The following is a 27,151-nucleotide window of genomic DNA, read 5'->3' on the forward strand; positions in this document are numbered from 1 at the left end:
ATATCCCAAGCTTTGAACATCTCACGGAGCACCATAAAATCCATCATCAGAAAATGGAAAGAATATGGCACAACTGCAAACCTACCACGAGAAGGCCGTCCACCCAAACTGACAAGCCGGACAAGGAGAAAATGAATCAGATGAGCAACCAAGAGGCCCACGGTAACTCTGGAAAGATGGGGTGGTGTGTGTGTGTGTGTGTGTGTGTGTGTGTGTGAGAGAGAGATGGTCTTACCTCTTGAATAATGGACCTGGTACTGCTCTGATGTGATTGTTACCACGTGTTGATACCGTATAAGACCAGAACTGTATGGAAACCCTTTGTGGTTTTCTAGAATCTAAACGGTACAATGTGAGAGGTGGTTACGGGACAGAATCTCCTTCTTTCTTTTAGTTACAACACAATTAAAAGGTTTAAAAGGCATTTTGCTTTTCATCTGGACTTTATTAAAGGCTCCTGAGGATCTCTGTTGCAATTGCAGCAACGCTGTAGAAGGTTGCTCATTTGTCCCTGTAAGCTGTGGTGGCCTTCAGCTGACACGAGCAACAAAGTCACATTTTTACAGACGTGTAATGAGGAGGTAATGTTTCAGAGTGCAAGCAACGATAATGTCGTTGAGTAATGTCCTGTGACCTGTTTTGAGAGCAACATATGTTGCGATTAGACACGTATTACAACTTCATACTTGGAACAGTAACTCATACTTTAGTTTTTTACTAATTGCTCGCTTTTTGGTGATGAACTTTGTTCACAATGTAAATCTAACGAGAGATTACGAATCTACTTTTGTAAAATCTATGAATTTATCTTTTAATAAATGCGACTATTTTGTATTGCTGCTGTCATAGCTCTGTCTGGCGTGGATATATTCTAGTCTGCACTCCAACCCAATGCACACACACCACCTACACCGCTCCCTTCCAATGCCCAGAGTTCATTGGCACTCTGTCTTGATGAGTGACGTCCCCCCCCCAAGCGAGGCTGAGACTACTGGACGATGGGAATTTGAGGAGGAGGGGACGACAGTTGGACTCCAGGCATGCTTATGCAACTTCCACCAAGGGTTTCATATCTTTCTCTTGTTTTCACTATATATCTATCTCTATCTCTCGCTCTATTTCTCTCGCTCTATTTCTCTCTCTCTCTCTCTCTCTCTCTATATCTCTATCTATCTATCTATCTATCTATCTATATATATATATATATATATATAGAGATCGATCGATCTCTATCTATAGAGAGAGAGAGAGAGAGAGAGAGAGAGAGAGAGAGAGAGAGAGAGAGAGAGAGAGAGAGAGAGAGAGAGAGAGAGAGAGAGAGAGAGAGAGAGAGAGAGAGAGAGAGAGAGAGAGAGAGAGAGAGAGAGAGAGAGAGAGAGAGAGAGAGAGAGAGAGAGAGAGAGAGAGAGAGAGAGAGAGCGATCGAAATTTGGGTCGTGGGTACCAGCTTGTCATTAAGGGGTGATGGTGGGTCCCGCAGCCAGACCAGTTGAGAACCACTGCATACCTTTTGAAAGGTCTGTCCGGCTTTGTTGTCCTTAGACATGCCAGCAGAAGACAAAAATAAGCTTCCTCCCCTGTAGAATAACGCCGCCTTGATATGAACCTTGGCAACCGTTGGGACACCAAGGTTTTCTAATTGTAACGACATCCCGGTTGCAGATGGAGACGCTAAAGACCGGACCTTTTTAGATTTAAAGGTGCAGGGTTTAAATTTAGTCCGCGTCCTGCCGTCTCACTCCTCTGATGACAAGAACAGCGCATTTCCTGCTATGCCCTGTTTTTCCTTGTGTGTTTTTACCAGAGTGAGTACATGAAGTGCTGCTTCAGCCGAGACCACCGCACTCTGCAGCACATCTTCCTGTTGTGAGGGGAGGGGGAGGGGGGGCGTGCATTAATCAGATTGTCGAGCGGTGTCGAAGTTGGACGCCGGCGTAGAGGAAGTGGTGGTGGGAGGGGACCTCGGACACCTTGACAGGCAGGATGAGAGGCCAAGGAGACTCTATAAACATCGTGATTCGTTCAAGTGGGATCCTTTCCTCCATATCTTTCCTCTGGTGTTTTTGTCTCCGATCAGGAGAAAAACAGATTTAAATTGACAGTACTGTGAGAGACATTGATGATCTCCTTTGGATATTTGCTGTAACTGGCAGTGTAAAACACAGAGGGATTTGATCGATTGCGTTGGTGAGATCTCTTAGGGATGATTTATAGCTGGACAAATAATCAGATCACGGTTTATCATGTCTCATTACCATGTTCACATGATTGAGATGGACCTAAAATGATTTTAAAGGAATGAAGGGTAGCATTTCACCTCTACTACTGGGTCCATACGCCCCAAATTTACATTCATCTGTTATAGAAATAAAAATAAATAGCCAACAACTCAACAGTAGCAGGGCATGAATATGCAAAAATGAAACTCTGAGATCAACAGCTCTTAAAATAAGCCTGCTATTGGGTTTGATTTGACTCTCTTTGCCCCACGTGTCATTTCACTTGTCTGTTCTTTATGGCGACTGTATGCTCACAGTAGAAACCTGTCTGGTGGAATACTGGCAGTCACACAATGAAAACCCATCTGGTCTCACCATGTTGTGAAAACCGACTGAGGACGTGTTTCAACGTGGTTTTTTTTCCTCATGTTAAAACTTGCTGATCGCCAAATGCTCCCAATTACCTCCACGTATAAGACCCTGGATAAGTTTCTAGGGGAGCTGTGTGATCACATGACCCTGACAGCCATTACACCGGCAGTTTGATGCATTGTAGTTCACCAACAACTGCGGCGTGTATCATTTCAGGTTCCAAGTTAGGTTTCCACTGCTACCGTCATTGTTTTGCAGATCACGAGTTATGTATTAGAACATGTGTCAGTTTGATCATGTATGTTTTTATGGAGATATTATGGTCAGTAGTTGTGTCTTTTCTAGCCAAACAGCTGCCGTGGTGCTCACGTAGCAGCTAGGTGGCTCACGCTAACAAGCTACGACAAATCATTGTTAAGCTAACCTACAATAACATCTTGTTTGCTGAGAGAAAATGCTGATTGCATTTCTATGTTGTTGTTGCATGAGGACTTGAGTCTACCGTGACGGGCCCGATTGGCGTCATCAGCTCTCACGTGACAGCTGTTGTCTTTTCATGGCGTCATAATCAACCAATCGCAGGGCATAATGCTGGGGCGGGGGAGGTCCAGCCCATAGACTGGCCTGAACCTTCAGGTCAGCGGCCTTCACATCTGTGTTCCAGGCTCTGGTTCCCTCACTGGGAATGCCAGATGATGCTGTTCCTGGGCCCGCTGCCAGGAAAGCCACTTGTCCGTCATCCAGTGTTAGAGCAGCCAAAGACCTCTGGACCAAACAGGAGGTCTAGAGTCCTTTATTGTGCTGTTTTCATGAATCCTAAAGAGGGAACTGCACACTTCAGTGTGTTTTTTAAGCTGTAAACTAAATGCTATGACTGTGCTGCGATGCCATGATTACATAATACAATCTTGTGAATAGTGTTGACATGAAGCCTCAAGTGACTACATTTTTCTTATTTAGAAGCTAGCTAGTTAGCCAGCTAACGAAAGCTTGTTAAAAAAAAAACATTTTTCAAAAATGATGCAGTGTGTGGACTTAGGCTCCGACCCAAGGGGTGAAGTAAAGTACCAACCTGAACTCACGTGATTGACTGACGTTCATGTCAACAACAAGTAGTCCCCTGACCATATTTTGGCTGAATATTATTTTCACTCGGTGTGAAAGGAGAACAGAGGGGAGGACGACACACGAAGCCGATGTTTTGTCCCTTGATGTGAAATAGACACGCTGACTGTACGGCTGAGTTGGAAAATATTGTTCTATCGTATCACTGGGCCCGTCATGCTGAGCGTAGCCAGGATATGTGGGTTTTTACGAACACACACACACACACACACACACACACACACACACACACACACAGCAACAGAGCTCACTGCAGCTGACGTGCCAGTAATTGGCTGGAGTTTGACCCGCCCCTGTCAACATTAGATGAAATGTAGTTTGAGTGGCGGTGGCTGTAAATCCACCGACAAGAAATAGGACCCTGACCCAGGTAGGTTTGTGCAACTCCCACTGGATGTTAACTCGTCTACATATTAATGAGAGGGAGAGCATTTCCTTCTAGCCTTTTGCTGACTCCTCACTTCTGGTTTCTGCTGCCTTGTCCAGCTCAATGCAAAGTGTCATTGTAACGTAAGCTTATCAAAAGAACCTGCTTATATGGGGTTGATCAAAATTCAGACTTCTCCTTTAGCCCCTTTTGTCATGCAGACGTACATAATCTTCATGAAACTCTCTTCAGGTTTTAGGTGGCCAAAGCAAATAATAAGTTTTCTCTCATGGTCCAGGTAGCTTCCTTGCTCAAGGACTCATCGACATGCGACTTGCGGAGCCTTGGATCGAACCGCCGATCTTCTGATTGAAGGGCGGCCCTGCGCTCCACTTAGCCACAGTCGCCTTGCATTTTGCTCAATGAAAATATGCTTCCATGGTGGAGGGTAATAAAGCACTGAACGAAAAAAAATGTTTGGGGACATCTTTGCCACCACAATACTTTATTCAGAATGGTATTTCAACACATATTTTACTTTTTTAACAAATATTGCGATTTTCCAATATTGCCCCGTTTCCATATTGAGATTTCAATAAAATCCAGATTCATTGCTCAGCCCTAAAATCAATACCAGTCTCACATCTGTCCATGAAATATGAAGCTGCATGCAGCAGCCGGTTAGCTTAGCTTAGCACAAAGGAAATACTGGGGGAAACGGCTAGCCTGGCTTGTTCATTTAATCTCTACAAAAACTCAAATATAAAAGTTCTACGTTAACTTGGAGACTCCAGCAGTTGCCTCACTGCTCCCAGCTAATAAATAGTGCATGAATGTGCACGTCAATGGAGCCCCACACATGTGTCCATCAATGGACTGCAATCAAAAGCATGGATAGTTAAGTCCTGTATCAGAGCAGCATTGCTGGGACTGAAGTCCTGCTTTTAGTTTTCAGTTTTCTTTTCCATGGTTTGATTTAAAGGAAATCTGAAAGTAGCATCACTTTCCCAGCAGAATCCAACCCTGGAGTCATCCCTCCCTGTTTTCAAAGTAGATGTTCATGTATTAAGTTAAGTATGTGGTCATTGGATTAAAATGTAACATGTCTGTTTCTGTATCTCCTAAAGACTGGAGCCGGGAGCTGCAGCAGCCGGCCTGCACGGCAACTTAAGTTTAAACAAAACAAAAGACGGATCGAATCGATCCCAATAAACCTTGGCAGGTTTTGAGCACACACGGGTTAATGTTTGACCGGCCGTTTAATCTCAGGCGTGTGTGTATGCTCGGGCCCGATGCTTAGGTGAAGGTTGTCGAGAGATAAAGCCGAGAGTGGGTAAACACGTCCGAGGCAGAGCAGCACTTCAATGGCGGCGGGAGGACCAATTGTTTGGCCTCCTTTCTGTCAATCTTTTTATTTTATTTTTATTTACGACATGCCACTCACAAACAGAACAGCACGTAACATACCTGCCAACCACACAAACCACCAATCCCTGACACACAAAAAAATACAAAAAACAAACTAACAAAAATATGTAAATAAATGTAAGTCATCATCCTTCCACTAGATACCAATAAAAATTATGAATATATCTCCCTGGGCGTCCCCCGGAACCCGAAGTTACAAAAACCTCCCTCCTACACACACGTCCACTTTTCAGCCCATACGTTGTACATGCCAAATATTGTCCTCCACATGAGTTACATACAATATGGCGGCCAACCATACAAACAGTCACACACAGTGACAAACAAAATATTGTGGACTTTCTTCCTTCAGAGTCACTTGGATCCCACGATTGCAAAACCTCTTAGTAGGATTTCGGCATGTTCCTTTCCAATAAAATCCATAACAGGGTCCCAAACAGAGAAGAACCCATCTATGTCTCCATGGAGAACATGTGTGAGCCGTTCCAGTGGGATTAATTGAAGAACATTATAGAGCCAACTTGAAACAGATGGTTTTGCATCATCTAGCCAGTGCTGTAAGATTGATAACCGTGCACAGTACCATAGAATACTAAGGATTCTTTTATATCTGTTTAATACAGCTGAGGCAGCGTCTAGGCCTAAAATGCATTGTAGAGGATTGAGCTCAATAGGACATTGTGTTATTTAAAGTGGTGCTTAGTTGACAATATCGTACGAGTGTAAGAATTCCTTTGGTCCCTCGCAGCCCTACAAGAAATACACAGTAGGGATCTGTGAAGTAAAAATGTCTTTTTTTGTAATTATTTCATCAATTTTATCTTATTTATCTGAAGTCATCTTTTGTCTGGAGTTCAGTAAACTAGTGTAACGCTTTGATGTGGCTGCATTCTCAGATTCGACGCAGATGCAAACTATTCTGGAGATATTGAGTACAGACCTCATGAGAGGCCTGGAGCCATACTCCGTATACTGCGCTCTCAAAAGAAGTGGGTGGATGAAAAGCTCCCCCAATCACTGACCAGCCCCGACACACCGCCCCGTTCCTCTGACGCGGACCGCAACTCCCATCTAACGTTTTTCATATGGATCTGTTGCAGAGAGAAGAAATCAGTTTCCAAAATATGCATATTTTGTTTCTCTCTGCTTGCACATCCGTAAATTTCTCTGCAGCTGCTGCCCGACTTTCTGTCTGTCATTGGGTTATAGGTTTCACTTCCCGTGCTGTGAGGCCAGAAAAACCCAAGAAGAACACGAGGATGCCAAAAAGAATTTGGCATTTTGGCATCCCCCCCCCCCCCCCCCTTAAATGGCTTCCAGCTGCTGGAAGCAGCAGTTGGAGTTATGGTTGCAGTTCCATACAGTCCACTCGTGTCCAGATGTGACTGTGCAGTACCGCGAGGCCCTCATTAGAGTTATGACTGAGGCCTTTGTGATTGAACAGCAGCAGCTGTAAAGCCATACTTCAGCAGGACCGGCTGTTGCACTGTAAGGCCACATCAAGTCTACAGTTCGTCAAAGGGACTGAAGTTGAGGGTTGAGGGTTGTGAATAGTAGCAAGAATCTCATGCTTCACATGCAGGAATGTTTGTTTTACTATGTCCACTCAGGCTCCAACTGGTTTTCCTGCTTTTTGCAGGTGAGATTATTGCAGTCAAAGAGGCCTGAATCTTATTTTGACAGACCTGGATGGGATCTAATGTCTGGAACTGTGCCAACAATGACAAGAGCACCTTCCCTGTAAAAAAAAAAACAAAAAAAAAAAAAAAAATAAGTCAGTTTGAACTGGAATCGATCTTAAAGGGGAACTGCACCAATTTTATACCCGAGCATGAGCTCAATAGTCCGGAAGAGTGCGTGAGGTTTGTCTGTATTATATATTATATTCCATTTCTCCCAATAGGTTGCTGAAATGGTACACGCTGTACCTTTTGAGAAAAATAAGTTCGTCGCACTGAAAGCAATTAGGTATATGTCTTTTCAATTAAATCAAATTTGAAGACTTAAATCTGGATTAACTCATTTCAAGTGTTTTCTTTTTTGTTGCAGTGCACCTCCTCCTGTTGGTCTAATCCTGTCCGAATAGGGATTAATCATGAATCTCTTGGTTCTGGTTGTAGGATCTGTATAGTCAATGAATAACTGGGGCTTTCTTGATTAAGAATTGACTGGATCAGTGTAACACCTAGGTGCACAGTCAGAGCCCTGTGAAGCTTTATTTGAAACTATGAAATCCTGTAAGCTAAAAACACATTCTCTGGGTTTGATATATACTCCCGCTCACTCTTTGACACTCCGGCCTCTAGTAATAAGAGAGTTGTTGTTGTTGTTTGTCACTTCTTTGGCTTTTAAAAAGGTTGCTCTTCAGTCCAATCCTTTTCCAGACTAGTAGAAGAACACATCTTCTTTTACTGCCGATGCCCTCAGGGGGGACATTAGTAATGAGTCTCCGCTATGTGTCTATGTTCAGCTTAACATAGGCCACAGCTTGTAAGCCCATTAACCCTGCTGCTTGCTCTGCGTTCTTTCTTCTTCTTTTTTTTGAACTAGAGTGGTTTTCCATTTTTTCAGGAAACAAATCTCCGTCAGGACGTAATTCAAGGCCTGCTGGGAAATGCAAGCATTTCCAAAATCTACACCTTTTCTTGCCCTTTCTTAACTTTCCTCCTCCGTCTCTCGCTCGCCCTCTAAACCAGAGCAACGTTTTTTGCTCTGCCTTGTGGGAGGGCGCCGTAATATCAGTACAGTGCGGTCCACTTCCTGACCCCGGGTCAGTGGATGTAAAACTCTGACTAACGTGAGCTGGCTGGTTCTTCTAGCAGCAGTTCAGCTGTCGGATAGGAATGTGTTTCCATCCAGTACAGATGGGGCCTGCACCTATCCTCGCAGGGAACCCTGGACCTTGAGGCTCTGCAGATGCTGTCAAAGTACAACACTATAAAAGCTGCAGTTTGACCGCTTGGAGAAAAGGATTTATTTTAGGGGTTTATTATGTCTATTGTTGTTTGGGCTACTACTTGGGAAGTCAAACTGGACACATAGAGAAACTGTCCTGTCCAATGCAGGAAGTGATGTGTTGTATACCGTGGTGGAAGAAGTACTCGCAGCTTCAAGTGAAAGTAGCACTATTACTCTGTAAAAAATACTCTGTTACAAGTAAAACCCTGAATGGTTCAGAGAGTATTATTGTATTATGTACTGTACATATTAGTGGACTCTTAACTCATGAGCAGCATTTTACAGTTCCAGCTGGTGTAATAACTTGATATACTGTTGGGTGGTCGACTTTACATATGTTGTAACACAGCATCATATTTTATACATTCACCATGTGTTTTGTTTGTAAAATCTGAATCCATAAATAACTATATATTTAGTTTCCCTCTGAAATGTAGTGAAGTAAAAGTATAAAGCACAATATTTAGTTCTCAAACATCTTTTACCATCAATTACAGAGACCAGTTTTCGTTAATATACCGGCTGCATCACCCCGGGTGACATGATAAGCCCTACTGTTGCATGTTAATGTGGTGGTGACACAGAGGGACATCTGGTCCTGTTGATTTATGAACACCTCTTCCTCCTCAGTTTGTGTTTATGTTGTGCAGCAGCCTGCGACAGACACAGTTTTAAGTGCTCTCTGGTGTGGGACTAGATTGTAGCCTGAGCGCGTCATCGGGTTCCTAGAATGTGCTACGGGGACAAGTTGTTTATTTGATCAAGTCAGGAAAATGGTCCGTCACACCACTGCAATATCAGCCAAGTATGCCTGTCCATTAGCCGGTTCCATTCACTTTGGTTAATAGATAACTCTCCAACCAGCTGCTTTAATGCAGGAGAAGTCATCAGGGATTCACGAGGGCCCCTCTGTGCTCCACACGCTGGGTCTCAGTTCATGTTCTCACAGTGGTTTACAACCATAGTCAGCTAAAAGTAAAGAATAAACAGTTAAGATACAGTGGAAAGCACTGCATTTGGTACCATCTGCAGATGATTATTATAACCAATTGTTTTCAAACACTTCTCAAATTACTGTACTGTACAAATGTAATGAGTGTGCAGTGTATAATTCAGATACACTATGATTCAGTACTTTAAATATGATATAGCTTACTGTAAGCCCGCTCAAGGGGGCATTACGTAATGTGTTTTGCTGCTGCATCTTGTTTTTGGTAGTTTCTAATGAAACATGATTCTGTCCCAAGCGTTTTGATCACTGTGACCATGATCACTATAAGCAGTTTGTATTTAGCTAAAAGTAATGGAAACACAGTTGATAGTGCTATTTGGATAAATCAGACAAAAAGGTTTGGGATTACTGTTCTAGGTGGTAGAAGAATGTCAACACGCATAATTACAGCTGTTAGGACTTGTGCATGCACACCTGCACGCCTCCACAACAAAGACTTAAGCTCAGAGTCTGCAGTTCAAGAACTCTCACGGGTGTCACCACAATGGCTTTGAATCCATTTAGTGTGGCTTGCAAGAGGCAGAGTTTTATGCAGTTTTCGCGGCTGTAGGTCCCGTCATTGTGGGGTGACCGGGTTCAGAGCAAGGGGGGGGGGGTTTCCAGCAAGGAGCCCGTAACGAGGCAGACAGACGACTTAAGGCAACTCTGCCTCGTCTGTCAGCGTCCAAGCGGGGGCCCGCGGCCAACGGTGGATGCCGCCGGGACAGAGGGAATCCTGATATTGCATTTTTAAATCTAGAATTCCTCTTTGTCTGAAGCGTAGATGCTTTTGAATCGAGAGAGCCAGCAGATGAAACCGCAACAGCAATTTCCTGTTGTCCTTGAGGGATTCTTTGCCTTGCTTTGTTCACTGCCATTTATTACATTATGTTGCTTAAAGCGGGCTGATATCCCCACAAATATGAGACCTGGCAGAGAGGACCCCATTGAATTTGGGGCATTTCTGCTGACTACAGTGTCTGGAATAGATGCTAAGAAGCTTTTGGCTGTGAAACCAGAGCAGTGCGCTGAGGGACAAAGCTGTAACTAAATATAGGTAACACGTCAGTGTTTTTATATGCGGAAACATCAATATACAGATTTTGATGAAGGGATATTGCTGCTCTGTGTCCATTAGACATGTTTGGTTTTAGCCTCGACCAGGGTTGGTAACACTGGTCGATCCACCACTTTGGTCCAGACTTGGTTGGATTGCTTTGAAATGTCGTACAGCGATTCAAGGTCCCCAGATGATGCATCCTAATGACTTTAGTGATCCTCTGACACTTCCTCTAGCGCAGGGGTGTCAAACTCATTTTCACCCTGGGTCACATCAGCATCATGGTTTCCCTCAAAGGGCCGGTTGTAACTGTAAGACTGTATAACTGTAACTGCTCCCTAACATCTTGTTAAATAACTGTCTCTGCAGCCCGCGGGCCTTGAGTTTGACACCCCTGCTCTAGCGCCACTAGCACACTGACATTTTTGTCAATAACGACTATTAAATGGATCGTCATGAAAAGTGGCCGTTCATGTTCCCCGCAGGATGAATTGTTATAACTTTGGTGATTCCCCGTACTTCTGATTTGTTGCCGTCATCGGATCAAACTTTGAATCTGTCCAATAATTCAGTTTGTGAGCTAAACGAATGCCCATCAGCCTCTGCTCTACTTATTTGCATGTTAGTTAATGTTAGCGATACTATAATAGCACAGTAAACTGAGATGTTGAACACAGACATCATTTTCCTAAACATGTTGCTATTGTCATTGTGAATGTTTTACATGACAGCAACTACATTTTCAATATCTTCTCCACTTGGTCTGCTAAGGGGAATAAAAGCTTTTATCCTATCTTAACAATTAGCATTGCAGCCTAACATCACTGCTGGTGCTAGTAGCCCGTGTTGTGTTGTGTGCTCCTGTGCTGCTTCATAACCTCCATCTTACGGGGCAACCTGAGAGTGTATTGATACTCTGACAGCGGGGGGCCAAGTGAGGATTCAGGGGGAATGAAGATGCAGCAGTGAAACCAGTACTAACCCTGAAACTTGACACAGGGGTCTCCCGTTACCCCCGGTAAAAAAAAAACAGGTAACAATAACACTCAAACTCCAGCTGCTCTGTATTTTCCCATAAGTTTCCTCTGACGGTGCTTCGGAATCGAGGAAAAACAGCTTTTGCGACCCTATCCATGCTGCTACAGTATCTGGATGTGGGATTTCATTGGAGACCTGAGCGTCCTCCGGGCAGCAACATGTCGCTTACTCCCGGCTTCCCCATCCTCTCTGTGGTCAAAGGGCAGCGCAATTTGTGTACTAGTGCGTTTTGTCAGAGTCATTGCTTGTTTCACCCCATCTTCGTGTTTGCCTCTTTTCCTTGTTGAGAATAAAAGCTGGAAACAGTATATCTAAAAGCTTGATATTTAGGAAGTATTTCCAGAGCAGACGGGTGTTCCCTGCATATCTCAGCTGCATATACATGCCCTCCTATTTGTCTTAAATACATAAACAACTTGTGATAAGACCTGAGAGATGTAAGTTATTTTCTGAATCCCTTAAAGATATCAATCCCTCCAGTGCTGTCACTGTCCCAGAATTGCCAATCTGCATTACTGTAAATGTGTCCTGCGTATCTTAACATGTAATACATTAGTCAGATACAGCATGTGACGGCGGTAATCAACCTTGCACTCACAGAAGACTGCTGACCAAGCATTGAGCAAACACTGCGGGTGTTTCCTGGTCAGAGTTTTAGCTCCACTGACATTTTTTAGATGCAGATCTGATCTGCAATGAAAAAAAAAAAAAATAAATGACTTTGTTTTCCCTGAAATAGCCCAGTCCATTTATTCTGCCTGAGAAAATACAAGCCAGTCTCAGAGTCTGGTAAGTGAGCACAGGGAAAGAGCTGTACCAAGATGTTCTGCAAATCTGAAGCCACGGTTTTTCAATATGACAACACTTAAGGGTCACGCTGGTGATTCAGCATCAATACATTCATAGAGGAGAACTTACAAGAAGAAGGATTTCAAAAACACTGGATCCCACATTTCTCATAATGCAAACAATAGCATTTTCTTTTTGTTGGACCCTCCTGCCGGGTCAACACCCAGGTGTTTCAGACTCCACACCCTAGTTTATACGAAGAAAAAAAAAGTTGTGTGTGTGTGTGTGTGTGTGTGTGTGTGTGTGTGTGTGTGTGTGTGTGTGTGTGTGTGTGTGTGTGTGTGTGTGTGTGTGTGTGTGTGTGTGTGTGTGTGTGTGTGTGTGTGTGTGTGTGTGTGTGTGTGTGTGTGTGTGTGTGTGTGTGTGTGTGTAACAAAAACAAGTTGTTGCTGAGCAGTTCAGTTCAGTGTAAACAGTGGAAGCTAGCCCACTGGCTGTTTCTTTCTTTCAATATTGATCAAAGGACGAGGATATATCAACATACCTCATGTTGCACTTAAACTTAACAGAATTCTTGAATGTATTTTTATTTATTTCATTTTGTTTCAAATTGGACATCTTCAATATTTTTGTTTTCATGTAAGACCATAGCCCAAAGTTCTTTGCTTTAAGTGTTCTTGAGGTTCTTCAATTAATAAATGGAAAGCAAAGTTATATTTGTCTCCTCCCCCTTTTCTTTGTTGATCCGAAAAATGATCCGAACCGTGATCCGAACCGAACCGTGAGGTTTGATCCGTGACACCCCTAATCTATCTACTATCTACTAATTAACTAACTAACTAACATTCCCTTTAACTGCAGCTATTTGAGCTCACAGATATTAGTCAGCCGGTAGAGATTATACTGTAAACATCACACTGAAGTAGCAATTCCTTTAACAGCTTCAGTTGTATTTGACCAGAAAGCTGGACTGCCTCATTGTAATATTGAATTCAATGTGATGAAGCACCTTGATTTGTATTTTAGCAACATTTTTAGAGATTAGTTTGCTGCCTGGATCATTTTTGGGTCGACTGAGTAAGTTAAGTGAGATGTTTCAGTATGTTCTACCCAGGAGGCAGACGACATCACCATGGTGTCTGTGTACTTAGTGTTGAGACCAAGTGTTTTCCTGATCCCTCCTTCCTGTCCACTCTGTCACTCCGGTGTCCCGTCAATGTGTGTTCCTGCTGTTGCCCGACTCTTGTCTTGTCATTGTACGCTAAGTGTGTGCCTGCGTGTGTGTGTGCCTGCGTGTGTGTGTGCCTGCGTGTGTGTGTGCCTGCGTGTGTGTGCGCCTGCGTGTGTGTGCGCCTGCGTGTGTGTGCGCCTGCGTGTGAGCAACAGTGTTCTATTATTGCATCACCAAGCTTTGTTCTGGTGTCAGCATCCGCAGCATTGATGTTGAACAACGCTGTCTTCCCGGAGACAGCCTTCTGTTCTGGATGTGAACCGATGATCTCTCTGACTTACGGCTCGTTGTTGTGACATTTCCCCCTCATACATTCGTTTTGTCTCTTGCAGCATGGGTGGGCTCCCTCTCCATGGGGATGATCTTCTTCTGCTCCCCCATCGTCAGCGTCTTCACCGACATCCTCGGCTGCAGAGTCACGGCAGTGGGCGGCGCTGCTGTCGGCCTGGTCGGCCTACTGGCCAGCTCCTTTGTCACGTAAGGACGACAGAAAGCTGTTCAAAGTGACCTCATGTCATCACTGCATACAGAGTATACATGACACCTTTTCCTACGTAGTCATCGGGGTAGCGGGCGCCTTCAGTCCCGCTAAAAATAGGTGATGGACTCCTTTCCCATTGCCAGTAGACGAGTCTGCCTTTCTGTTGTTTCTTTTGTGGCGTCACCAACTGGCAACTGAAGCAGGGTTAGTACACCGTCAAAATGTCTCTCTGCCAATCTCTCAAACCAGAGTTGGCCATTGCTGGAACAATAGGGATGAATAACAGAGTTTTATTTTGTTTCTGTACAGTTTGAATGAAGAGTGCTTTTCAACGACCAGCAAAGTAAAATGACCGTTTCTGTCACTGGAGTCCAGTGGCTTTGAGGAGAGCATCATAAATGCAGGGTAGAAAATCTTCTTCAAAAACACAACGTTACATCTAATCACCTTTTAAGTTGACATGTCACACTTGTTGGCAAACAGTTACTTATTTGAAAATCCAGTTACAGAGCAGCACGATGCTTCATTTGGAGTCAAATGTGCATCCAACTGTTGAATATAAGCCCAATATTCCCCCTCTGTTAGCTCTGTTTTTGGTCTCCACCATCTACTGAGGGAAATATCCGTCTCATTAGCTGCTAAATGCTCCACCATGTTCACCAGCTAGTCTCTAACTGCGTCTGTCTGACTCCTTTTAGCTTTTATCTCGACCCAGCAGGCGAGTGGCTCTGCTCTTGGCATGCGGTTGTTAATCATTTCCTGGAATTTGAAACGTGTCCACGTGAGGAAACACTCCCACAAACGCACAGGAATGTGTGATCTAGACAAAGTGTTCGACCCTGGCCTCATCACTTTCAAGTGCAATAAATTGAGTAATAAAACAGTTAAACTACCACTTATCAAGTGGCTGTCGAGCAGCATTCCACACACACTTCACAGGGCAGGCTGACAGCCCAGTGTGCAGCGGACAGTGCAAGGTTCAAAGAGAGCGTTAGCTGCGTATGGGCCGATGACATAATGTATGGCGCCGTTGCCATGAAATTGAACATGGCAGTGCTCAGATGAAAAATCCATTTTATTTATGTATAGAGTAAATGGCATTATTGATTACTGGGAACGCCTTTATCAACCACCTTGGGACTTGAACTCCCGACTCCAGGAAGTTGTGATTTGAACCAGCTGTAAGCAGAATCATTAAAAAAAGCAGCTTATTGAACAAAATGTCATGATCGACGGAATCAAAAACCTTTAAAAACTACGGTTACACATTCACAAGAAAAGGAAAACCGTGATCCTCTGCTGCTGGCAACAGTTTCAGTGGGCAGCATGATTTCCCCGGTGGAATAACTATTTCAACAGCCTTTTGAATGTGTACATACATTAATGTCAGCAGAGGGTCAAAAGGCTGTACAGGGATGTAACGTTTGGCTCTATCCCCCCTCAGGTCCCTGGGCCCCCTGTATTTCACCTATGGCATTGTGTTCGCCTGCGGCTGCTCCTTCGCCTACCAGCCCAGCTTGGTCATCCTGGGCCACTACTTCAAGAAGCGCCTGGGCATGGTGAACGGCATTGTGACGGCTGGCAGCAGCGTCTTCACCATCACCTTGCCTCTCGCGCTGTCGTACCTGCTGGAAAAAGTGGGCCTCCACAACACCATGCGCGTCCTCTGCATCTTCATGTTTGTGCTGATGCTGGCCGGCTTCACCTACAAGCCCCTGCTGCCGGTCAAATCCAGCAAGACCCGCACAGGACGCCGGTGCCCACCCCTGAGCCAGATCTTAAACCTCAATATCTGGAAGTCCTTGGGGTATCGCATTTGGGCCTTCGGCATCCCTGCGGCCCTCTATGGCTACTTCGTGCCTTACGTTCACCTGGTGAGTTCTCCACATACATTTTCATTCATCCGCTCGCTCAGTCAGATTTGATTCCCCCTACCGTCACATATACTGTGTATTTATCTGTCGTTATCGTCAGGGATGACTCTGGGATGTGTTTTCCCAACACTTCTCCCGTGTCTGCTACTCAGACTGGGACACCGCGGGGGGGCGGCTGCAGCCTCAGCGCCACCACTGCCCTTATGGCCCCAGCACCCGTCCTTCCCTAGACACAGAGCCCCCCCGCTCCTAAGGCTACTGCGTGGGAAGAGGAAGGAGGAAAAAAACACACGGGTCAAAGCAGCATATTGTTCAGCTTTTCAGGAAGGGAGTCCGATCAGGCCCTCGGAACCCTCTCCACTCTTTCTCTTTCCCCGGTGTGTCTGCGTGCGTCACTCACTGTGGGTCTTTTGCCTTTTTAGAGCCACACTGCCACAGTTCCGTGGCTCCAAATCCAGCTGTACATATTTGAAGACTGTAAAAGTGTAAAGTCCACACACACTTGCACACACCTTTCCAAGTATTGCTGATTAGAGATAAGATGCTCCAGGTACGGCTGTGTTTGCCCTGTGCGTGGGCTGATTTAAAGGCGTGGTCGTGTCTTTTCTGCCGACTTTGCAAAGAGAGCATATTGACGAACAGCACACGGGAAAGTTTCAACGTCAGCCAGACAGATAACTCATGCCCCCCCCCCCCACCCCGCCCCTCGCAATGGATTCACAATAGCGTCATACGGAGTGGTATTTTATGTCTTTAGAAAGCTCGTTCTACTTGGAAAAAGGAGTTTGTTTGAGTGCGTCTAACGAGGAGCACCTGCAGTGTGTGTGTGTGTGGGCTGGAAGGGAGCTGGATGTCTAATGAGCATTAAACAGCTGAGGAGGGAGAGCAGAGGAGTACTGCTGTGGACGGGGGCAACAGCAAAACTTATTTTAGACACTTGAAAAGGCCACCTAAAAATAGTGTGTGATTAGAATATTTTCAATGAGACAGCTGTTTCCGAGGGGGAACTGAAACCGGTGTGTCCATATATGCTCTCGCCAAAAGCTGACTCCAGAAACAGTCTATGTTTCTGACGGGGGAACTGAGTTATCTACGCTCTCACCACAGGCACCAGACTTCATTGGAAACAACTAACACTTCACCATGCACTACACGGGACCTGCTGGTCTACCGCTGCTTTGATTGGTTAGTTAGTCTTGGTGTGGGACTTGGGTGAATTCAAACTCACTGAAGTCACACAATATCACAAATAGACCAACAATCCCCGTGTGCTGCGTGGTAAAATAGTCGTCTTTTCCAATGCCTTGGAGACGTCTTGTGTAGCAATAGTGCACGGGTTACAACTAAGGAGTAGGAGTTACAGAAGGAGGAGTTACAAAAGCAGTTAGAAGTCGAGCCGCTGTGCCTGCATTTAAGTGTGCGTGTTAAACGAGTGTGTGTTTTATCATGTTTTACATGAATGTGTGCTTGTGGTTCCGGAAATAATCACAGAAACACACGCGCAGCCAACCTCTAAAAGCAAACCGACAAACTACGCCCTGCTGCAGTCGTTTTGCACACTTCCATGCAGCTTTGTTGAGCAGCTCAGTTTAAATAAGAATGCCTTTTTCCACAAAGACTTATTCGTACCAGGTTTTTCTTGCCGGCCACCGGATTGCACCAGATTGGTGCAAAAAATTTGCCGCATGTATTATCTTTCTTTTGTTTTTTTTGTCAGAGTACAGTAATGTGGGGTGACTGTAGTGTCTGGAGACAGACAGGTTGTTTCCGAGGGTCCAAAGCCCCGTGACCAACTTGTGCATGATACAGGTTGTAATGTTAGATAATCACTGCAGGATCTATAGGATCATCTAATCTGTTTGAGGACAGTGAACACATGAAACCGCACCATCCTGCAACCTCGCAGGAAGCCTTGAATACACAACAGACATTATCAATGCAGCGTGTGAGTTCAATAGGGAATGTCTCTTTCTGAACATCCAGCCGCGTTTTCACAGAAATGACAGAGGGATGTTGTTTTATAGTCTTCTCCTCGTGTGTGTCCAGAAGTCAAACAGTCAGACGTCGCAGCAGAGGAACTGTCCGCCTCATAGATGTGACTGACCAGATGATTCTCATGATGGGGTCAGTGCGGGGTCGTTACTCAGACCGCTGTTGTGCTGGTTACCTTGTGTCTTGGCTACAGGATCATGGTCTACTGTGGCACCACAGGATCATGGTCTACTGTAGCACCACAGGATCATGGTCTACTCTGGCACTACAGGATCATGGTCTACTCTGGCACCACAGGATCATAGTCTACTGTAGCACCACAGGATCATGGTCTACTCTGGCACCATAGGATCATGGTCTACTGTGGCACCACAAATCATGGTCTACTGTGGCACCACAGGATCATGGTCTGCTGTGGCACCACAGGATCATGGTTTACTGTGGCACCACAGGATCATGGTTTACTGTGGCACCACAGGATCATGGTCTGCTGTTGCACCACAGGATCATGGTTTACTGTGGCACCACAGGATCATGGTCTACTGTGGCACCACAGGATCATGGTCTACTGTGGCACCACAAATCATGGTCTGCTGTTGCACCACAGGATCATGGTTTACTGTGGCACCACAGGATCATGGTTTACTGTGGCACCACAGGATCATGGTTTACTGTGGCACCACAGGATCATGGTCTGCTGTTGCACCACAGGATCATGGTTTACTGTGGCACCACAGGATCATGGTCTACTGTGGCACCACAGGATCATGGTCTACTGTGGCACCACAAATCATGGTCTACTGTGGCACCACAGGATCATGGTCTACTGTAGCACCACAGGATCATAGTCTACTGTAGCACCACAGGATCATGGTCTGCTGTTGCACCACAGGATCATGGTCTACTGTAGCACCACAGGATCATGGTCTGCTGTGGCACCACAGGATCATGGTTTACTGTGGCACCACAGGATCATGGTCTGCTGTTGCACCACAGGATCATGGTTTACTGTGGCACCACAGGATCATGGTTTACTGTGGCACCACAGGATCATGGTCTGCTGTTGCACCACAGGATCATGGTTTACTGTGGCACCACAGGATCATGGTTTACTGTGGCACCACAGGATCATGGTCTGCTGTTGCACCACAGGATCATGGTTTACTGTGGCACCACAGGATCATAGTCTACTGTAGCACCACAAATCATGGTCTGCTGTTGCACCACAGGATCATGGTTTACTGTGGCACCACAGGATCATGGTCTGCTGTTGCACCACAGGATCATGGTTTACTGTGGCACCACAGGATCATAGTCTACTGTAGCACCACAAATCATGGTCTGCTGTTGCACCACAGGATCATGGTTTACTGTGGCACCACAGGATCATGGTCTGCTGTTGCACCACAGGATCATGGTTTACTGTGGCACCACAGGATCATGGTCTACTGTGGCACCACAGGATCATGGTCTACTGTGGCACCACAAATCATGGTCTACTGTGGCACCACAGGATCATGGTCTACTGTAGCACCACAGGATCATAGTCTACTGTAGCACCACAGGATCATGGTCTACTGTAGCACCACAGGATCATAGTCTACTGTAGCACCACAGGATCATGGTCTGCTGTGGCACCACAGGATCATGGTCTGCTGTTGCACCACAGGATCATGGTTTACTGTGGCACCACAGGATCATGGTTTACTGTGGCACCACAGGATCATGGTCTGCTGTTGCACCACAGGATCATGGTTTACTGTGGCACCACAGGATCATGGTCTACTGTGGCACCACAGGATCATGGTCTACTGTGGCACCACAAATCATGGTCTGCTGTTGCACCACAGGATCATGGTTTACTGTGGCACCACAGGATCATGGTCTGCTGTTGCACCACAGGATCATGGTTTACTGTGGCACCACAGGATCATGGTCTGCTGTTGCACCACAGGATCATGGTTTACTGTGGCACCACAGGATCATGGTCTACTGTGGCACCACAGGATCATGGTCTACTGTGGCACCACAAATCATGGTCTGCTGTTGCACCACAGGATCATGGTTTACTGTGGCACCACAAATCATGGTCTGCTGTTGCACCACAGGATCATGGTTTACTGTGGCACCACAGGATCATGGTCTGCTGTTGCACCACAGGATCATGGTTTACTGTGGCACCACAGGATCATGGTCTACTGTGGCACCACAGGATCATGGTCTACTGTGGCACCACAAATCATGGTCTACTGTGGCACCACAGGATCATGGTCTACTGTAGCACCACAGGATCATAGTCTACTGTAGCACCACAGGATCATGGTCTGCTGTTGCACCACAGGATCATGGTCTACTGTAGCACCACAGGATCATGGTCTGCTGTTGCACCACAGGATCATGGTTTACTGTGGCACCACAGGATCATGGTTTACTGTGGCACCACAGGATCATGGTCTGCTGTTGCACCACAGGATCATGGTTTACTGTGGCACCACAGGATCATGGTCCTTCCTGGAGGTAGAGGTGGCTGGCAGGGCTCCACACGGGGGGGCCCTTTTCTCACTGGCACTCAAACTCTGGGCCTCACAGATTGGCACCTTGGGGGTAGGAAGGGGACAAGTACAGAAAGTACTGTAATGTGGAAAAAGAACACCTGGGCTGATTTTCTAACAGGCTGCAGTGGAATCTAACATTCACTGGCAACAGAACCGGAAGATATAAAAGAGGTATGTTGAAATACGGACACGTTGGATAAGGCTTTGACATGGCAGCATCAACTGCGGCTGATACAGTACAGAGCAGCGGAATCACTAAGCTGGCCTCGGCACTGCCAAACCCCCACATACGTATACAACTTGTTTACTGCAAAAAGGAATGCAAAGCACTGCTACCCATGCAAGTGAAGGCTCACATCCTCAGTGTGACAACATTGTAATGAAAGATGTTCAAAAATACAATGAACACTGGTTCCCTCACAACTCGGTGCCACAGAAGGGAAGTGATTTCCTGCCAGTGAACTGCTGCTGTGGATGGCATTGTGAACTCCAAGGCTGTTGTTACTGTTGGTCAACATTCATTTCCATTGGTTCTGATGATCCTGGTTGTCGTAGTTTGAGTTTGCTGACTGCAGAGGGTTTCCAATCAGGTGGCCAGATGATGGATGAAGGTGTCCCAAGGACCAACACTAGGCCCCCCTGCTATTTACTTTCCACTTTCCAACTGACCACTGCAATGTCTATTTTAATGCTGACAAAACCATCCTGTTTGACAACTCCACGTCAAACCTTCTGCAGGTCACAGACCTGTGTTAAAGGAACACTTCATCCCCAAAATGACCATTTGTGTATCAATTACTCGCTCCGTGTTGCCTCGAGTTCCTGAAGAAAACACTATTTTTCCCGCATGCCTCCACAGGAAACAAAGAATCGAAAAATGGAGGAGTCTTGATGAATCGAAGTGAATGGTGGCTACAGTTTAGCAACAGCAGAACTTTATCAAAATATCGGTTTCATCCAAGGCTGTTACTGCTTCACAAGACCTCAACACTTTTCTCCGTTGTTTTGACTCTTAGTTCGCCGTGGAGGCATGCTATAAAAATGAAAGGCAACACATGGTAACTGATATACAAATGGGCAATTTGTGGGTGAAGTATTCCTTTTAAGCCCCTGTGATTTGTGATGTTGGGCCATATAGATAACGGTGATGTAAAGTGTTTCACTCTACTCTTAAGTCTCATCAGTACAGAACAGCATTATAAATACTGAGGCATTTGGTTAGAAGCCGTGTTGAACACCTTAAACTAAAACCACAAAATTCAGATTGGATTATTTAACAGCAACACTGCTTGTTTCTCCACTCAACACTACCCCTAAACCACTGAATGGTGTTTACATAAACACTGTCACACTCATCACCATGAGTTACATAAAGATGTCTGACGTCTACGGGCCTCATTTTCTACGAGACTTCTTGAATATGTGAAGGTGAAGTGATCTCCACCGCTGCAGTTGGTTTTTCTGGTTCCTCTTCTGCATTTTTAACATTCCTTTCTTTTCTTTTGTGTCCCCGGTTGTTTCTCTGGATGAGAGCCACGAGACTGCTGTGTTCATTCGTTTCCTCTCAACTGTCCCTTAGATGAAGCACGTGGAGGAGCGCTTTGGACTGGATACCAGTAAAGAGGTTCTGCTCATGTGCATCGGCATCACGTCCGGCTTGGGCCGCCTCATCTTCGGCAGGGCGGCAGACTACGTTGATGGAGTCAACAAAGTCTACCTGCAGGTCAGTGCTAGGAGTTTAAGGAAGCAGCCGTTACTGTCCGGCTCATACATTACTGGTTCAACCAGTATGGCGTGACCACTCTTTTGAAGACTTTGAAAAGATAATTTACGTATATTATAGCGGCTTATAGTCACCAATTCATGCTAACATTCAAAATATTTAAAGTCTAACTGAAATGCAGTTTTTATATTTAACATTGTTTTATACTGCAAAAAGGAATTCCTCCAAAACAGCCATAGATGATCAAGTACCACATAAAGATGATTGAACCTTCAAATGACTGATGTGGATTCAACCCCTCCCCCCTGTCCCTCCAGGTGACCTCCTTCGTCGTCATCGGCTTCATGTCCATGATGATCCCTCTGTGCAACGTCTTTGGCGGGCTGATCGCCGTGTGCCTGCTGATGGGACTGTTCGACGGCTGCTTCATCTCCATCATGGGCCCCATCGCCTTCGAGCTGGTCGGGGCCGACGACGTCTCCCAGGCCATCGGCTTCCTGCTGGGCCTGATGTCCGTGCCCATGACCGTGGGACCCCCCATCGCAGGTAAATACAGGAGCCGTGTGTGGCGCCGTCGTACTGAATATGTTTAATTAGGCTTTCCCTGCTGTGATCAGCATGTGTTGTTACTTTTGTTATTTATTACATCACCATTATTACACCATTGAAAAGCACTGAAAATGTTTATTTTCATTTATACTAAATCATACAACTGAAAAAGGGAAGTAGGTAGAAAGTTGTCATTTCCATGTTTTAATGACTGATTTGTGTATTTGTCTTTGTAGTGAAGTCAGTCTTTCCATAATTATTGTGACTCTCATTCATATTAGATTCATATCACTCATACAAATATATACCGCTATTTCTTTCAGAAAGTCTCACAAAAAGGAAAAATCTAATTTGACTTTTCTACTGAAGACGTCATTTTATAATAGCAATAGTGGCCAATCATGTGAACAGACCCTCAGCATCCCAGTGCAGCTGATGGTCCCTGTCCTGAGAGAGAAGAGAATATCACACCCGTCTTACAGCTGACGTTCTCAGGTCTTCGGCACCTCCTAGTGTTTATTTGGGCACCTTGCAGTTTTGGCGCTGCTGAAGCACAAACCTCCTCATGTTTCAGAAAGCAGGTTATTGTGAAATGCTTTGTGAAATGCTTGTAAAAAAACTTTGCATGAGAGGTAAACATAATAACAAGAATAATAATGACTTTATTTACAGAGCACTTTTTTATAAACGATGTAGCTCAAAGTGCTTTACAGAAAAATATAAACAAAGGCAGATAAAGGATAAAATTAAACAAAAAGAGTAGATTCTAAAATATAAGTCAATAAGTGAAATTTAAAAAAAATTTAATTTAATAAAAATAAGAAATTTGTAAGAAAAATTCCATAAATGATAAGACAAATGAAATCTATCCATCCATCCATCCATGCATCTGCTCACAGGTTTCCTGAGGGACCGACTGGGTAGCTACGACGAGGCCTTCTACCTGGCCGGCATCCCCCCGATCGTCGGAGGTGCCCTGCTGTGTCTGATACCCTGGGTGGAGGCCCGCCGCAAGAGGAGGGAGAAGGAGGCGCTGACCAAGGACCAGGGTGTCATCGAGAAGATGGTGGAGCACGAGAAGGCTCAGGAAGCCGCTCAGACCAGAAGCATAGAGTCGGTCCTCTAAAGGCCCCGCTGAGCAGACTTAAAAGAGACACGCAGGCTCAGACATACAGTGGGAGTAAGTAATGACTGCCTTCAGTAGGAGAACGTGCCAAAGTGATGAAACATATCAGATAGTGTTGAAGTCCAGCTTGACGTGAATGTGAACCTGAAGAACTATGCATTAGATTGTTTGACTGAACTAATCTTAACAGGCAAACTTGACGTTTTAAGTGTAAATTGAGACCGTTTCAGTTTTGTGTTTGTGTTGCTGTGCTGACTCTAGGTGCAGTGTAACAGCTGCTCGTGCACATCTTTAGCCAGTGTCTCTTTCGGATGGCATTCTGAAGGGAAGGGATTCTTTACAGTCAGTTTTCAACACCACCATTTTGTTTTTTAGATTTAGAAATGTAGCATAAAACAAAGAACACATATCGGGTTTACACGAGACAGGAACGCAGTCATGTGTGGCAACATAACTCGACTTGGACTTTCCATAATTGCTCTGCGTCGGTGCAAATCAAACTGGTCTGCTGAAGATTTCTCCTCAAATCTGACATCTTTATTGTCTCTTAAAGCCAAATATGTTGCTACTGTCGGAGTATTCTGTTCTTAGTATTTAAAAAAAAGAAAAGGGACATTCAGAGTGCTCTGGGAGATTTGGATGTCAGTGTTAGTCGTGAAGCTCTGGGATCGTCCGAGCCGTACAGGTGCTCGCACACTTCAAGGGAAGCCGCTCTATGATTTTACATCCTCGTCTGAAACTCTTTACGCATCATCTCACGACAAGGAGCTCCGTCCACCAGGCTGCGTTCACCTTTTTATACAATGGGGTAGATTACCAACTGGGCAAGACCGCCAAAAGCACAGTATAAACCGAAATGATAGGGCCCTTGAGGAGACACCTGCTTTATGACGTAACATCGAGGTCCCCATGTGTGCAGGGCTCAAATCCACCTTTAAGGCCTTCCTTATTTAAGTTTATATTAAGCTTCCATGTTGTATAGTCTCTTATAAATTGTAGCTTAAATCTTATTATTATTATTATTATGAAGTAATACAAACACAATACACAGGGAGTGGGAGGAATGGGGGGGGGGGGAGTAAATAGAGGCCCGGGGCCCCATAGAGGGTTCATCGGGCCCTGATTGTACTGTGATTGATTCACGCAAAGCGGCTGCTTGTAACCGTGTGCCTGAAAATACCTCGCCAGTGTTCAACCTTCATGTCCTTAAAGGAACAGGTCGTCATTTTGGGGAAATGCGCCTGTTCGCTCTCCTGCCGACAGTTAGACGAGAAAATCGCTACCACTGTCAAACCTGTTTGTGTGTGTGTGTGTGTGTGTGTGTGTATATGTATGTATGTGTGTATATATATATATATATATATGACATGGCGGTGAGACTTGTTTTCCTTTCTCTCTGTAGTTTGGTCCCATATTTCCAGCATATATATATATTGTGTGACATACATTTACAAAGTGGCCCCTCTGGTTAAAGTGGGAAAAGCCCTCATATGCTTCCTGGTATGTAAAGGAGAATAAAGTTTTCCCTTAAAAGGACCAAAAAAACCAAACAAAAACACGGTGCATCTGTAGCTCCTCGCCTCTTTATAAAAGTCTGTTACACATTTATCTTTTGACTGCTTGACCGTCAGTAAAGTCCAGTTAATCATTCACTCGGTGTCCGGGTCGTTGGCCTCTGATAGACAGCTGCTTCTTTCATGTTTTCATTTTGTATTTTTTTTTTTTTTTTTGTGGAGAATGTCGTGCTGCAACAGACGGGCATTTACCTCGAGCCTTAAATTTGATTTACCTGAAGACCAAAAACATTGTACAGAAATGACAATGGCTGAACGTGTATTGGTCCTGTTTGCTTGCCGTACGTCTCCCTAAAGCCACAGGTTGTCTGTCAGGAAGTCGCCGATCCGTCCATCACTCTTCACACTCTGCGTGATGCTTTAGGAGAACTGGGGGACTGGATTTCTGTGTTTTTTTCTGTTTCTCCCCCCCCCCCCCCCCTCTCTGCAGGCCTGTGACACACTCTACCTCCGATGTTGTACTCGTGTAGAGCTCTGTACTCGTCCCTGTTCCTCCATCAGAGGCAGTCCAACAGAGCAGCGTTCACATTTGACTCGAAAAACAACAAAAAACGCTGAAATAAACTCTCAAAGTCTTTTAAAACAATGTATCTAGCTGTCAAAAGGTTGCTCTTTAATGAAGCGCTTGCTGCTCGGAACCAGAAATGCCTTTTTTAAAAATAAGCATGTAGTACTATTCTCCCCGCTAAGTATATAATTCATATATTATAATTTAATCTGTTGCCTTACAATTTTTTTTTTCGCATGACTGTTGACTGTTGTTGTTCTTAGCATTTCATTGTGCATTTGCTGTTTACTATTTTGCCTCATATCTAATCCAACCATTTAGTTTTTACTTCTGTAACGCTTTGCTGCAAGAAATGCATATTTGATCCTCTCATCCCATTTCAGCATCATTTTGTCCTAATTTCAGATTTTTTATTTTATATGCTTATCTCTCATTAAATCAATGTTTTCGAGAAAAACATTACTCTTTCCTATCTGCTGCAGGATGTGCGGCGCGCTACGATATATGCAATGTAATATGTAAATACAATCAGCATTTCAGCATTTTCAAGGCAGTAAAAAAGAAAAAAAGAAAAGATGTGTACATTTTCCGTGACTTTCTCTTAATTTGTGTCTCCACGTCTGGCTGGTAGCCACAGTATGTCACCACAGTGAGCTCACACACAGTGAGCTCACTAACGATCAACGTTGAATCAACTTCTGTCACTACGCATGCAAACAGCAGAATGTGGGGCTAAGTGCAAGTGCAGTAAAAGTAAACCTGATTCAAGGTTCATTTGTAATTCTACAACACAAGAAAACAACTCTTAACAGATTTTAAACGACTTTAAATATGTGCAACTCTTCCTCAGAACCTCTCTCCAATGAAAGTGAGGAAGAACTGTTCTTTATTAGTAATGAATGCCTACATGTGGATACCTAAGGGGGCTAATAAAAAATAGGTTTGATTGTTTGCTCGTTATTTTACAGGATACATTACTATAAGAGCAAAATGTAAGTGGTAAGTGTATCCGTCTCAAACAAACAGCTGATACAGTAAGGGGTTGTTTGTATTGACCAATCCATCCAATGCTCATGTTCGTAGCAAAACCAGGTCTTAACAGCATCAATCTAAACCAGGGGTGTCAAACTCATTTTCACTCTGGGGCCACATCAGCATCACGGTCGCCCTCAAAGGGCCGGTTGTAAATGT

At 44.8% G+C, this 27,151-nt stretch overlaps 1 protein-coding gene across 1 annotated transcript in view; it reads left to right on the forward strand.

Annotated features, from left to right (window-relative positions):
* slc16a10 (solute carrier family 16 member 10) overlaps window positions 1-26,593 on the forward strand; it is a 28,124-nt gene extending 1,531 nt beyond the window's left edge. Inside the window, exons 2-6 of the mRNA XM_079291329.1 lie at window positions 13,911-14,055; window positions 15,504-15,933; window positions 22,060-22,203; window positions 22,521-22,749; window positions 23,652-26,593. Of these exons, the coding sequence (XP_079147455.1) occupies window positions 13,911-14,055; window positions 15,504-15,933; window positions 22,060-22,203; window positions 22,521-22,749; window positions 23,652-23,878 (1,175 nt within the window). The 3' untranslated portion in view covers window positions 23,879-26,593. The remainder of the gene's footprint in view (window positions 1-13,910; window positions 14,056-15,503; window positions 15,934-22,059; window positions 22,204-22,520; window positions 22,750-23,651) is intronic.
* Window positions 26,594-27,151: the final 558 nt, after the last annotated feature.

Source organism: Melanostigma gelatinosum (genome assembly GCF_949748355.1).
Source record: "Melanostigma gelatinosum genome assembly, chromosome: 19".
In the NCBI taxonomy this organism is placed as follows: domain Eukaryota; kingdom Metazoa; phylum Chordata; class Actinopteri; order Perciformes; family Zoarcidae; genus Melanostigma; species Melanostigma gelatinosum.